Here is a 16,877-nt window from a genome sequence, read left to right on the forward strand (position 1 = left end):
ACATTTCATTATTGACGAAAAATAAACACGTTGAGTAGATAGTTATTTCACTGAAATAATAAATTTGGAAAATTTTTATTTTTTTAAATTAATCATAAATTTTTCTGCAAAAAATGATGATAAAACAGTTTCTGTTGAACTTTTGACACAAAGACATTTGAAATTGATTTCAGTCTAATAACTATTTAGTCAACATGTTTAATTTATGTCAATGATGACAGGTATTGATTATTTCGATTCCAAATATCTCAAAAACCATTACTCGTAGCGATTTTTACTAAGAGACCTTTTTCACGTAAAAAACGTCGCAAATATTTATTTTTTTACACAGTAGTTTTATACAGGTACGGACAAAAAGTTATTACGCTTCAAAACAGTTAAAACACATGTAGGTGGCGCCCTCTACCAATAGGAGTCATATTAACATCAAAATCAAATTTGTCGTGTCAAAAGACTCCGAGACACCAATTTTCACCCAAATATTGACGTTACTTCAGAAAATATTTTTGGAAAAAATCGAAATAAAAATAATAAAATAATAAGAGATAAAACTTCTACACCCTGTATCTCCGAAACTAAGCATTTTAGAACATGCATTAATACGAACTTTTTTACTTATTTTTATCTGCAGAATATGCTGCCGAAGTTTTCGGAATACAGTTCGGACCACCCTGTATAAAACAACCCCAGAGTTCCCAACTGACAAAGGAGTACGACAGGGAGACGCGATATCTCCAAAGCTGTTTAGAGCAACATTAGAAGAAATCTTCCGTCAACTGGACTGGACTAACAAAGGATTAAAAATATATAGAGAATATCTTAACCATCTCTGATTCGCTGATGTAGCGAGGCTCTGAATCGCAAGCGCACATTTTACTTTGGAAAACAAAGCTAGAAGAAGAGGAACTATGCTCCCATGCTCAAGGACCCTTTTTTCAGATTTGAGAGGTGCAGGGAAACCTGCAACAGGTACTCGCCTGGGAAAACCTACTATGTGCCAGACGAGTTATGTGGTATTTTTTTACCTCGCTAAAACACCTACACTAACCTACACCTCTGTCCTGCCTCCAGGAATGTTCTTTCCCCGGCGACACTTTTTGTAAATACTACTTCGCCGGGGCATTCTTATTCGATGTTACTGCTGTCTATTCTTCGTATGCAGTCCACTATAGACGTATGCAGTCCACTATAGCACCTTCAGCATGCAGTCCACTATATTTTCTGGGCTGATGGACAAGCCGAGATTTCTCTCCTTTTTTTCCGTCCTTGTCCCCTCGTATAGAGGCCATCGGAAGAACACGTGCTCCGCATCTTCGGTCATCACGCGGCAATGGTGACAATTCGGGGACTCCTCTTGAATCTGTGCAAGTATGCTCGAAAGCATCTATGCCCAGTCAAGAGTTGGGTGATGTAGAATCCAACCTCCCCGTGCACAGGGGTTTGTGATTTGGTGACATCCGGGATTAGTCGATGTGACCACCGACCTTTCGTCGAGCCGGGCCATCTCACTTGTCAGAGACTAAGACTTTCAGTCCTCTCTTCTTCACAGAAAGGATCTGAGATTCTATAAAGGTGAGGTACAATGATAGGAGAATGGCTACAGACATAGAAAGGGGACAAAGACAAAAGGGGCGTTACAGGTTGCAATGTCGCCGGCAGCGGACGGCCTCTTGTTATTGAAAAAAAAAGAACAATCTTCGGATTTTCAAGGAGTTTTTAACAGGTCACTACCTCCTCCTCATTGAACACCTCAATAGATTGAACCTAATTAAAAACGACAAATGCAGATATTGTGGGGAAAATTGGGAAATACCAGACAATCTCTAACTGCACCGAGACGACAATCAATCGTTCATAAACTTTGGTATGACTGATATCCGAGATGAAGAACTCACCTCTGTAAAACCATCTGACATACTGGCTTTTGCCAAAGCCCTGAGACTGTATGATAAATTACAATGTGAGTGATGAGATACAATAGATCTATAAGGTTGCTCTGTTTAACTTCCTTCTTACTATTAGTTAAAATCTAGGTTAATCTTATACGTCTTTATATCAAAGGAAATGCTTGTGATATAAAAATCCATACAAATATAGTTGTGATTTTTTAGGTGCATTTTTCCGAAACAAGACAAGAGTGTTTCTTCAATAATCTCTAATTGTATAGAAAAGAAATAAAAAAAATGTCTTCATGAAAAGAAATAAAAATAATTCATTCATGAAGCATTTATCAAAATCCAACATTTTGAATTTACATTCATTTGAATGTCAAAATCGATATCTGCAATTATAAACACACAAATACACACACACACACACACCTTTTCATCTACCCTAGCTCCTAACAGACGTATAAATCAATCTAAAACAATAACACCGCGAAAATAAACAGGTAAAACAACCGAAGACAGTACGCCAAATAACAATTATAGATAAGAGCGTCGGAATAATGTATTCATTACATAGTTTACATGCGACAACAATGGAAATAATTGCCGGTTGTACGTCGTCCCGACTCTAACAGACGATAACACGTTTGATTTACTAACTAACTTTGTTGTTTTATTCATAAAGTCGAGCTAATAACCCTCGTGTGTGTGTATATACGTGTGTGTGCGAGATCAGAGATAGTGTTTGGTCGACTCACATGAAAGGCGTATTTACTGTCCATACCACTAAACAACTAGCTACATTATAGCGTATCATACTGATACGAAAGATCGGTAACTACCGAATACATTAGAATGAAGAAATGTTTTTTATGCTTAGTAAAGTAAATTAACACTACATTTATAGTGGTTATTTACCATTTCTTATTTAGGAATACATTTTTTTAATTAAAATAGTCGGAAATGAGTCCAGGGGTATTAGGTCAATGGAAAGCCGATTAATAATATCAGATATGCTGACGATACTGTTTTATTGGATCCCACTATGGAAGATCTTCAAGAACTGAAAGTTAAATAAGATAAATAGTGTGGGACAACAGTACGGGCTGCATATTGACCTGAAAAACAAACACCCTGATGATTAGTAGACAAATCCAAAATGTTAACCTCACTGTAAGCGGCTTGTGAGATCATTGATCAGGTGGATAGGTTTAAATATCTCGTCTCTGTTGTCAATAACAAATGGGACTGCGACGAGGAAATTAAAATTAGAATCGGCATGGCCAAAACAACGTTTCAGAGGCTTAGGAATATCCTTCTACAACAACGCTTACCATTAGACCTCTGACTAAGAATGATTATGTGCTATGTTTGGCCCGTCCTGTTGTATGGTGCGGAAACGTTTGTATTTTACATTTGGTATGTATTTTTACATTGGTATGTTTGAATATGTCATAAAGTAGGAAATGGCACCCTTGTTTTTTTTTAAATATCCATGACATTTTTTCATGGTTGTGCTAAAATCACTAATTTTTAATCAAGGAGCCTTGGAAAAATAGATTTGATCGTCTAATGTTTTAGACGATAGAAAATGACACTCTGAATCGAATAACATATCATATGTCAACTTTTGACATATTTGCTCAAAAACAAATTGTTTTTTAAATTTCAATCTACAGTACCATGGCTTTGTTAAAAACACTAATTTTTAAACTTTAATTATATTTTATTTTTAATTATAATTAATAATCAAGGAGCCTTGGAAAATATATTTGATTGTCTAATGTTTTAGTGTCTTGTCCTAGCAAGTTAAAAGATGCCCAAATCTTATTTTTAATCATATGTCATTTTTTTCAAATGGAACGATCATTAGCATATTTGGAAAAAGCATTATTTTATGAATAATTTGGTATTCCGAGTCAAATTGTCGTTGTTTGTAATGTTTGTTTATAATTTCAAATAAACCATAGCAAAAATGTCAGAAGTCGATATATGATATGCCATTCTATTCAGAGTGTCATTTTCTATCGAACAGAGTAAAAAAATACCAAGTGTATCATTTAAAAATCAAAGTTCTAGTAATTTCCGGTGAAACAGGAAGCGACCGAAAATAATTGAATACGTTAATTAATTGATTTGTGTCATAATAATATCAAAACCAAATCTCGTTTTTTAATCTGTAATAATAAAAAAATGCCACTGTTGAGAAAAACACGGTATATGTAATATATATTATCAAATAGTGCATTTTTAAATATTTAGATTATAATATCTGTTAAGCAGAATTAACTCTACAGTATGTTTCATTTTCGCTATCCTCTCCAGGTATTCCGTTGTTCAAAAATGTTATCTCAGAAGTTATTAAAAATAAACTTTAACTATATTGCTTTTGTAAAAGGAGTTTTATCCTAAATTATTTAAATAAAATAAAATGTCAATTAATAGTAAAAAAAGTAAGGTGCTTCCGGTTAAACCGAAAGTTGTACCAGACTGATACAAAAAAAAATCTAGTTATGAGAATCAATTAAAACGAAAATAATATTTGCTATGAGAGATGCAGAATTTTATAACAATTTAAAATATATTTAACCAAGATCAACACATTTAAACTATATCTAATAACAATAAAAATAAATAGCAAACCAAGACATGAGATTTTGCTACAGATGTTCGACATATCGACCGTCTTCTGTTATGGACAGACGGGGCAGTTTTTGAACATTTCTCGCGGAATTCATTAACTCAGTAGGGGTGAAAGATACCTTCTCATAACTGCTAAGTATTTCTAATTCTTGTCTAGATTATACGGAAGAATAAGGAAACTTTATTCTTCAGCAAATATATCCATAGGATTAGATCCATGGGCACCAAGTCAGGCGGCCTCGACGGCCGGGATCTTGGTTAGCTATTCAATTATTCTTGAAATTGGTTACAAAAATTTGCTGATAACTTCAGCGTTCTGAGGCGGTGCGTCATATTGCTGGAAAAATATGTTTTCGAGTATATCATCAATAAGGGGTCCAAAGCCTACTAGTTAAAAGTGGCGAACTTTTAAATATTCTGTATTTCGAAGGGGATTATAACAAAGGATTTTGGAAAGGTAATTTTAAATTATTTTCAGTTTTGAAAAACACCCCGTAACTCCGAAACGGTAACAGATATCGATATGCGGTTTTCACCATCATGTTTTTGACAAAAATTGAGCTCCAGACATCGATATTAGTTTTCGTCTATCTCCTATAGAAAAGGGTGTTTCCATTTAAAAGCGTCGAATTTGACCCACCCTGTAAACCTTGATGATAGAGTGGCTATTAAATTCCTTACTTTGTCAAACCAATCCACAGGGTGTTTCAAATTTTTACCAAAATAACTTTATGTTTTTCCTTTTTTTCAACTTACAAATTAATAACTAAATTAAGTATTTGCACGAAATACCTAATAGAGTGTTGTCAAATCTTAAGGTCTCTCAAAAACATACTTTTATTGTGAATAATAACTGTAAATTTGAAGAATTTTTGATCATAAACCATTTTGTTCAAAGTATAAGTACTTTTCGGAGAAAAAAATACTATAAACTATGTCCAGTTGACTTTTAAAACATTGTTTATACGTCTCCTCTCATTTCATAACCTCTAGTGCTGCCAAAAATGCTTTTCTTTTCAAAATCGTTACGGAATTCAATCTATTTTAAAATATATGGCGCCCCAAATAATACAGAGCGGTCAACAATGACTGAAATAGTTGAATATTCTGATATTGCTCGGCTTATTGGTTGGCAATACCTTTGGCAATACGCTTATGACTGCGCTTTGCTGGTTGCAAAAACGTTCCAGCAATTTCAAGAGACATATGAGCCTTAAGATGAACATCGATAAAACTAAAATCATGTTCAATCATTTCCGTTGGAAATATTTCCATGGAAATGGAAATATTGGAAATTTCCAAACGTGTCTCTTTAACAAATATTTAAACAGTTTTTTTTATTTTCTAATGAAATAAACAAACAATATTAGTATCTGTACTCTTTAAAAATTTGGTACATCTTTAAAAATAGTTTAAAATGTCAGTATTCCATGGGTATATTGATAAATGAGTTCTAAATTACAAGGAAATGCATTTTCTACGGAAACTTCAAGAGATAGGTAAAAAATGGTATAATACAATTTGGTAGTCAATTAAATTGTGCATCTGATTCTTATAAAATATACAGGGTGTTCCATTTAAATTAAAAAAGTTATTGCCGTTTAAAGCTAATAATTATTTAAAATAAATATTTAGACACCCTGTATAAGGTAGTATATTTTTTATTATTGCAACACAATAACTGATCAATAAATAAACTTCAGTAAATATTTAGTATTAAAAACTTTGATACCCTCGGAGAAATAAAGTCTTAAAATGTATACTGCAATTTCACAAAATTGAAAATATTTCAAAAACGGTAAGGTTTAAGTGCAATAAACCTTAATTAAATTTACCTTTATTTTAATCGTAGAAATTAAAAGTGTAATAATATACAGGGTATTCCATTTAAAAAAATGAAACTTTGATATTTTTTATTTATTTGGGACACTCTGTATCTTGTAAAAATATTTTTAAATTGTAGCTCTAATAGTCCTTCAACGAACCCAAACCTTACAATTTGCAAAAATCTAATCGTTTAGCTACAATATTCCTTGTCGTATGTGGTGAACAACCCTGAGTTAGTATTTAAATCAACAAAACTTAATCCCTACGAGCATTGGTATCTCGGAAACTGTAAGAGATACGAAGAAAATTGGGTCAAAGTTGCGCTTTAGGATATTCACCAAGATACATCAAAAGAGTTTTAAAAATTTCAAGGATTGCTGAGTTTTTTCGAAAAAACGGATTTTTTTGAAAATCAATTTTATTTTTTTCCTGGCGTTACTTGTTAGAAAATCAAAAAACTAATTGCTCATTCTCATGGCTACTTTATTAGGGCTATCTGATAGTATTCTTAGATTTTCAAAATAGTTGATAATTTGTGAGATACAGAGAGCAATTTAATTTTTTTAAATACGGACCTGCATTTGTTATTTCAGATTTTGAAAGAATTCGGTCTCCTGAATACAACAATATGCCACACTCAATATTTTTTTTTGTATCGGACATTTTAACACAATTTAATTAAACTAATTTCAAGTCCGGCTCTGTTTTTTTTAAATATTCAATCTATTCATCGTTACAATATTGGTAAGCTTTCAAACTTAACAATGACATGGAGTAAAACATCGAATACGGATAATCAAATGCAATTAAATAATAAAAATAACATAAAATTATTGGGTATTAGTGATGTGTCGGTATTTGAGTAACGTGATTTTGGAGCGGTATTTTTTTGTAACGCCGTGTCGCGCTCCACAACGAATGGGGAACCTGTTACTGAACGACGATGATAATGACGACAAAATTATAAATTATTTATAATTTGCAAATAAATTATTTATAATCGTTCTTGAAGTTAGCTTGAACCGTAGTAACCGCATAGCGACGTGTTTAGCTGCAGCCGTCTCGATTTCGTCTGTCGCCTACAATAGTTACTGGAACTGTACGTAGCGTCGGGCGATCTCGATGGCGACGGCGACGTGTTCGCTCCAGCCGTCGCGCTCCTAGAGTTGTAGTTCCCTGTCGCGTAATTGCTGTAACTGGGCATCGACGCTCGACCTCAGCGGCGCGGCGGCCTACTTCGCTCCAGCCGTCGCGCTCCTAGAGTTTTAGTTCCCTGTCGCGAACAGAAGTAACTGCTGTAACTGGCTATCGACGCTCGACCTCGGAGGCGGCTTACTCGTTCCAGCAGTCGCTGGAGCGCTTCTAGGGTTTCGTTTTCGCCTGGAGCGATTGGGTCGGTTACTATTGGCGTTGGTGCTCCCGGCGCTACGTTACTTTTGAAATAGTGATTTTTGGTATGTACTAAGCATGGTATAAAATAGCGTTGTTTGAAAGATGAAACGTAAAAGCAAATAAAATAAAATGCAAATTTTATTTGCTTTTATACATTTATATAAGTTTTATTGTTTATATCTATTTTTAAGGTCTGATGATGGCTGGAATTGCCGAAACCGGTCACCAATAAAGATTTTTTTTTGACAGTGGTTTGTGGGACTAGGTAGCTAGTATAAAATAAAAGTAGTTACCAATGCCAGAAATACTACATAAGCGAGGACCGCAACATTTAGGAAGTTGGAACCTCGATTACAAAATCGCGGTATTTTTCTGGAACGGTCGCTATTGTAACACGACTCATGTGGAACCGGTATTCCCATCACTATTGGGTATTATTTGACGTCATTTTTAAAAGTGACAATACATTTCAACATTACAATAAAGAGTACAGAATGCATTCGGAAGTATAAGAAGAAGATATTTTCAAAAAGCTATAAATAAGATTGAACGAAAAATACATTAATTTGTGTATTATGGACGGTGGTAACCCTTTCGAACATGTAGAGCATTACTAGTTTTAGAAACTAGTTTGTAGAAGTTGATTTATTTATAATAACTACGATTAATATTATGCATATTATTAGATCATACACTAATATTTCAAAATCACAATAAATAAAGTTATAAATAATATTTTTAAATTGCTGACCTGAGTATTATTTGTTTGAATCTTTCAATTGGCTCGATTCAATGTTAATTAGCGCTGATCCATATTGTTGTGATGAATATAATCAAATTAAATAACTTAAAAAACCGGAGTGGGACTTGAAATTATTTCAAATAATAATTAAATAGTTTTGTTATTGTTAAGGTACCTAAAACAAAAAAAAGTACCAAGTGTGGCGTATCATTGTACTCAGGAGATTCTTTCAAAACTTCAAATAAAAAATGCAGGTCCGTATTTAAAAAAAAATTAAGTTGACCTCTGTATCTCACGAATTATCAGCTAATTTAAAAATCTAAAAACATTATCAGATAGCCCTAATAAAGTAGCCATGAGAATATGCAATTAGTTTTTTGATTTTCTAAAAAGTAACGCCAGGAAAAAATAAAATTGATTTTCAAAAAAGTCCGTTTTTCCAAAAAACTCAGCAATCCTTGAAATTCTTAAAACTTTTTTGATGGCATCTTGGCGAACATCCCAAAGCGCAACTTTGCCCCAATTTAACCATCTTCGTATCTCTTACGGTTTCCGAGATACCAATGCTCGTACCTCGAATTTGTAGCACCCTGTATACTATCACGGCACCGCAACGACAAACTGGAGATAAAAATAAAATTCCTCACTCAAATGACATTTTCAGCATGTGTTTAAAAACAGTAATATCCCTAGAATTCATTACGAATATCGTTATTATACAAACTACGTAAATAAAAGGCGTTTTTATTTTGCGATATTCGCATTTCGCAATTTGTGTGTATACGAACCTACTTTTATGTGCCCTAAAATACGTATACAAAAACGTATAAAAATATTTGAACTGTCTAACTACTATTACATGGTGTTTATATAAATGCCCTGTAATGAAGCAATCTTTTACTAGAAATCGATATTTCGGGAAATTGTTATTTTCGTAAATTCTTATTCGTTGATATTTCTTTTCGGACAAGTATCCTTTCATTATTTTAATTCTCTTTTCGGTTAATTGTATTCGGCAATTCTCCTTCGGTCAATTGTTTGCGTGCAATTTTCCTAGATCTTATTTTCATGTCATTCCTCCATCGATTATATACCGAGTTTCGCAGGGATTTTCGTTACAGTTTTTCACGTCCGCCTCCCTGGCCGGTTTATCGATGCCATTACAAAAGTTCGGACTAACTTTTCCGGCTTTTTCCTCCACGCAAATCCAGTCGGCTTCCTGTGTTCCGCCTCCGCAGCGAGCGCTGCAAGAACTGTATTGCCCTGCGAAATGAATAAATATTATAATGTTTAAAATTTTCCTCAGAATTTTTTTAGTGAAGATTATTAGACTAATATACGTATGATCAACAAAAATCGATTTTCTCATATAAATTTACGCTTATTATCGGAATTTTGATGGGTCGTAGAACGATGGTAGCCGAACGTGGTTCGTGGTTCCCGACGGGAAAGATTATTTATGAGAGGGGGGGAAGGGGCGCGAAAACAGGGGTCTTCCTGTTGAGACTGAGTGCCGGTGAACTTTAGTAAGTAAACCTCGTGAGTTTAAGCCGATTCTGATCCGTTTTTTTTATCAGCGATGCTGTAAAAAATGAATTTTGAGTTTAAATAAGTAAAAGTACCGTTTCTCCGTTTTTGGTAGCGCGAAAACAGGGGTCTTCCTGTTGAGACTGAGTGCCGGTGAACTTTAGTAAGTAAACCTCGTGAGTTTAAGCCGATTCTGATCCGTTTTTTTTATCAGCGATGCTGTAAAAAATTGAATTTTTGAGTTTAAATAAGTAAAAGTACCGTTTCTCCGTTTTTGGTAGTGATATAGTTCCGTAGGTAGTAGGCGATTCCGCAACCAGACCGATTCGTTTTGTTCCGACGCCAATGTTCTTTTGAAAAAAAAAGGTAATCGCATTCTTTCTATTTTTTGTTCAACCGCAAGATACCCCATCAGAATTCAGACCGACTGCTCGGCGTTAGTAGTAGTTAGTTAGCTCTCTAGAAAAAAAGACTGTTACAAGTTGATGATGGTCCAGATATTTCTGGTGTACTTTCACCAAACACAGTACGTCTTCTGCTTCGAAACAAATTTTGGCTAAAAATACAAGCAACTTATGACTTGTTTAAGCCAATCTCTAAAGTGCATTACCATTTTTGAAGCTAACGATCTCAAAAGTTTTTACCTGCATTTTTGAAATAAGGTATTGTTATTTAGCAAAGTATCAGATTCATCCGTTGCTATATCTAGAATTGTTGCGAGAATAATCTAGAATTGCATCCAGAATTGTACACATTTGCTTGTTTTCCTATCGGATGGACAATGGATCGGAAAATATGTAATAAGTATGTTTAAAATCTGCTTTTCATCTTTCTGCCCACCTATCTCGTCAATATCGTGAAACCAAATCTTCGTCTTACAGTGCCATACTCTATACAGAGCGTCGGCCACCTCTCGCATGTACCTGTGATGTGTCATCGGTGTTTTACAAATACACGGGACCTACAGTTTATTACCGAATCCGAACGGCACTATTTGAGAGGCAGTAAAAAGCAAATATAGTCAAGGTGGTTTTCCATTGCCTTCCTTGAGGTGGCGGCTCGCTGGTGGCTCTATTTAGATAAATCAATATTTCTATTTAAATAAATAAAGCGACCGTACTGGCTGAGGATCGATCCCAGTACCATCCCATCTAACGCAACGCAGATCGACACACTACCGCTTGCGCCACTGCCGGCCGGCCACAGGAAAACAAATCTACGCGGCGAAAATTTAACTGAAGCTGCAAAATTAATTGCAACGGAGTTCATCTATGAAACTGCAAGGCGTCATCCAAAATTTTTACCGATGTAAGTAGATGTCATTATGGAAGCACTAACTGGCACAATACAAAATTAGAGGTAATTTTTTTGCTAAAGAAGAAACCCGTCAAGATTAGACTAGGCAGCAAAGAGGAGACGTTAACTTAAGTTATGGGCATCCCATGAATGGAAGCTGCCAACGAAGCCACCCATATTCTAGAATAGTTTTATGCTTATGTTAACATTAAATTATATATAAAAGCTTGTAATCCCTATATAGAATCAATCTTGTTCACGATCCTGTGTTAACTTTTAGTACTGTATTACCTACCTTCTCAATAAAGTTTTATTTTTAAAACACGCTCTTCGTTCGGAGAAATATAATTGGCGCAGTCGGGAACGGATCAGTTGCGGATCAGTGTATTGACCACACCTTCAACCAACCAAGTTTGAAGCCGTTTGCTGATCAGAAGAAGGTCTGGGTAACGCAGAAAACGAAGGCAAGATTCAACAGCAGAGGAAGAAAAATCACTCAGGTGAGTCCAGTACTCCTTTTGCAAGATCCTTTTAATTTCCCTGATTAGGAGATTGGAAGTAATATTAAGTTAGATTTTAAGAAGAAACAAAAGAAAATCAAAGAATTTTCAAAGAAAAGAAACAAAAGAAAATCAAAGAATTTTCAAAGAATTTAAAGAAACTAGCATTTAAGAAAGAAAAAAAGAGTAGATTTAGAAATATTTTTGTTTTAAATCTTTTGAATTAATTAAAAGATATTTAGATTTAGAAAAGAAACTTAGATTTAAAATATTTTTGTTTTAATTAAATAAATAATTTTAAAAGCGCAAAATTTTAAAATTAAATTTATTTAAACGTAATTAATTAAAATCTCATTTTTTCAGTATTATGAGAACAATTAGATTAAATATAATCATAATAATTGTTACTGAGACTGGAAGAATAATAATTATTGAAGGTGAATACGAGCAAACATTTTAGATTAATTAATTAATTATTTAATTAATTATACAATTTGTTAATTAACTCTACTAAAATACTATTCTTAAAGTAACAGTATTGGAATTAAAAATAGTTAGAGTATTGAAATTGAAAATTAATTATTTTCATTTGAAAGAACTTTTGACTTAACCTAAATCAAAATGACGACTAATAATCCAAATTTTATGTTATTACGAATGTACGTTGATACAATTCCACCATACGACGGAAATCCACATTGCTTAACAAGTTTTATATCGACAATTGATTTTCTATTCGAAACGTACGGCGTAACAAACGACGAAGCGTTAAAAAGCTATTTGATTCGAATAGTACGAATTAAACTAACCCAAAGAGCACAAATTCTAGTAGGAAACCGCTTAGAACTCAAAACATGGGAACAAATTAAAAAAGCACTAATAGATTGCTTTGGCGACAAAAGAAATCTCGAATGTTTAGAACAAGACTTATTATTAGCCATGCCCAATAAAAACGAAAATCCTTTAGATTTTGGAAAACGATTACAAATATTAAGAAGTAATCTAGTTCAAAAAATTAACTCTTTCACTATACAACAAATGGACGAACAGACAAAATTAATATATTTAAGACAATACGAACAAGCAACATTAAGAACTTTTATAAGAGGATTATCATTCAATTTACAGAATATAATAAGAATAAAAGCACCAACTTGTCTTGAAGAAGCTTTATCTTTAGTTACAGAAGAACAAAACTTCCATTATTTCCAAAATTCATATAAAACTTTGCATCAAAATACTTCATTTAATAATTTCGCAACTAATAATTCTTATAATTATAATGACAATAACACAAACGTTCAAAATGCTCAAACGAAACCAGCATTTCCTACAGGACCTATAAATATACAGACAAGACCTGTACCCCCAAGACGTTTCCCAACAAACGCAGAAGTTTTTGGAAAACCAAAAAATATAGACGTTTTTAAACCAACTGGTAAAACACCAACGAACAAACCAGAACCGATGTCAACAACATCAAGAAATTCAAGTCTACAATATAAAAAACCAAATTTCTTTAAACCAAGTGGTCCGAGAAATTTTATATCGGAAGAATTACACCAGATAGACGAGAATCTAAATGATTCATCTCAACTTAATTATAGCTTAGGTCGTGATAATGAAGGTCATGATAATGAAAATTCTCAGATGACTAATGAATACAAAGAGAGTACTTATTCTGAGTCATTTGCCGAGTTAACAGAAAGTAATGAATACGATTACTATTCCAACGATAATGAGAATGAAAATTTTCAAGATGTCAGCCTACATCAGCCTATAACGTAAATATAGAAATGCATACGGAAATAAATAATAGCTTACCGTATATAAAAATAAGTAAACCCCCGTTAAAACTTTTAATTGATACAGGATGTTATAATTCAATTTTAAATTCTCAAAAAACACAAGAATATTTTGCAAATAAAATTTACCATTCACCATCAAATTTAAAAACTGGAACAGGAGAAAAAACTGTTTTATTTAAAGCTGATATACCATGCTTTCCTGAATTTAATTCGCCAGGAAATATAAATTACATACTTTTTGATTTTCACGAATATTTCGATGGAATTATAGGATTAAAAGAACTATTAAAATTTAAAGCTCACATAGATTTTGTTAATAAAAAATTAATAAGTAATAATTTTGAACTTCCTATATACTTTAGAGAACCTCAAAAAGAAAATTATAAAATTTCTATTAATGCCCATGAAGTAGCTAAAATAAAAATCCCAGTTGATCAAAAAAATTCTGAAGTAATAATTCCAAAACAGAATATTAATAAACTTTATATTCCAGAAACATTATCTAAAGCAGAAAATGGTTATGCTTATACTGAAATTTATAACTATACTAATGAAAACTTAACATTAGAACTAAATGAGCCTATACCAGTAATTCCATTTTGTAATAATTTAAAAGAAAAATTTAATTTATTTCATTTTGATACTAAACATTTTAAACAATGTAAAGATAAACAAAAATGTGACATTACAAAATACCTACGAATGGATCATATGAATAATGAAGAGAAAAAAGAAATAACTAAATTATGCAATGACTTTTCGGATATATTTCATAAAGATACACAGAAATTAACATTTACTAATAAAATTAAACATGAGATAAAGACATCAGATGAAATTCCTATTTATACCAAGTCGTATAGATACCCAATGGTACATAAGGAAGAAATAAAGAGACAAATTAACAAAATGCTTGATGACGAAATAATTAGGCACAGTTATAGTCCATGGAGTAGTCCTATATGGATAGTTCCTAAAAAATTAGACGCTAGTGGTAAACAAAAATGGAGACTAGTTGTCGATTATCGCACATTAAATGACAAAACTATAGACGACAGATATCCTTTACCTAATATTACGGATATTTTAGACAAATTAGGAAGATGTACTTATTTCACAACTCTTGATTTATCCTCCGGATTTCATCAGATAGAAATGAATCCAAATTCAATTGAGAAAACCGCATTCAATGTCGAACATGGACATTATGAATTTGTACGGATGCCTTTTGGTCTTAAAAATGCACCTGCAACATTCCAAAGAGTTATGGATAATATTCTAAAAGATATAATTGGAAAATTTTGTCTAGTATATATGGATGACATAATAATATTTTCCAAAGGACTTGAGGAACATATTAAACATATTAGAAAAGTATTCTTAAAATTACAAGAAGCTAAATTAAAAATACAATTAGATAAATCAGAATTTCTAAGAACTGAGGTTGAATTTCTTGGTCACATTATAACACCAAATGGAATAAAACCAAATCCTAAGAAAATTGATACAATATTAAAATATCCAATTCCTAAAACAACTAAGGAAATCAAATCATTTTTGGGATTATTAGGATATTATAGAAAATTCATTAAGGACTTTGCTAAATTATCAAAACCTTTAACGCAATGTTTAAAGAAAGGAATGAAAATTATACACACAAAAGAATTTGTCGAAACATTTAATACATGTAAAAATATTTTATGCAACAACCCAATTTTACAATATCCTGATTTTAGTAAATCTTTCATACTAACTACAGATGCTTCAAATATAGCATTAGGCGCTGTCCTTAGTCAAGGAAAATTAGGAAATGATTTACCGATTGCTTATGCATCAAGAACCTTAAATCCAGCAGAGCAAAATTATTCGACAATAGAAAAAGAATTGTTAGCCATAGTATGGTCCACTCAACATTTTAGACCATATTTATTCGGTAAAAAGTTTACAATTGTGACTGATCACAAACCATTACAATATTTGTTTAATATAAAAGAACCAAATTCACGATTAGTGAGATGGCGGTTAAAACTAAGTGAATATGATTACAATATCATATATAAGAAAGGAAAAGAAAATATGAATGCCGATGCTCTATCAAGAATAGAATTAAATGCAGTAGAAAATGAGTCTCTAATTGGTAACCCTGGAGATATTGATACTGAAATAGAGCAATATATACAAAGAGAACAAGAAAATCCAATTACACAAGAGGAAAAGGAACAATTGGATGAATTACTTAAACCATCCAAAATACAAATTTTATCAGATATTCAAGTTAAACAACCTGATGTTAAAATACCATCAGATAATGAAACCGTTCATTCTGCACAAGAAGATCCAATATTAGATATACCTATAACAGAAAATTGTATAAATAATTATTCAAATCAGATAATATTTACACTAAAACCGAATGGACACTATCATGTAATAACTACCAAACCATTTGGAATAAAAACAAGACATACTGTAATTTTAACAATTAATTATGTACAAGAAATAATTAAATTCTTTAAGGATTATGTAGATCCAAAGAAATTATATGCTATTTATACTAAAGATGCAAAAGAAAATCTATATCTTGAAGTAAGTACTATACTACCAAGTGTATTTAGACACAATGCATACAAACTTGTAATTTCAAAATCATATCTCTATGATGTCTGTGATGAAACAAGACAAAAAGATATAATTAAATATCATCATAACAAGACATGTCATCGAGGAATCAATGAAGCCTTATTAGGAATTAAACAACAATACTATTGGCCTAAAATGAAGGAAGATTTAACTGAATTTATAAATAATTGTGACACTTGTCAACAAACAAAATATGATAGAAATCCACCTAAAATAAAATTTAATTTAAGCCCAACGCCAACTGAGCCTTTAGAATTAATTCATTTAGACACATTCCAAATTCATAATGTGAAATTTCTAACACTAATTGATGTATTCTCAAGGTATGGACAAGCTTATGTATTAGAACCAATTTGTACAGCAACAACTGTAATGGATAATTTATTAACATTTATAAATCATCATGGTCTTCCTTACCAAATAACTTGCGATAATGGTACAGAATTCAAATCAACATTATTGTTAGAATTTTGTAAGCTACACAATATAGCTATACATTTTACGACTCCAGGAAATCCCAACAGTAATAGCCCTGTTGAAAGATTCCATTCAACAATTATAGAACATTACAGAGCCCTAAAAATTAAAGATCCAAATGCAAAACCTAAACAGT

At 32.4% G+C, this 16,877-nt stretch overlaps 1 protein-coding gene across 1 annotated transcript in view; it reads right to left on the bottom strand.

Moving 5' to 3' along the window:
- Positions 1–16,877, bottom strand: part of LOC115880511 (A disintegrin and metalloproteinase with thrombospondin motifs 7-like) — a 94,869-nt gene that overhangs the window by 4,737 nt on the left and 73,255 nt on the right. The window contains exon 17 of the mRNA XM_030897731.1: positions 9,588–9,756. Coding sequence (XP_030753591.1) covers positions 9,588–9,756 — 169 coding nt within the window. The remainder of the gene's footprint in view (positions 1–9,587; positions 9,757–16,877) is intronic.

Source organism: Sitophilus oryzae, unplaced genomic scaffold, assembly GCF_002938485.1.
Source record: "Sitophilus oryzae breed Bouriz unplaced genomic scaffold, Soryzae_2.0 scaffold_1625_pilon_pilon, whole genome shotgun sequence".
NCBI lineage: Eukaryota > Metazoa > Arthropoda > Insecta > Coleoptera > Curculionidae > Sitophilus > Sitophilus oryzae.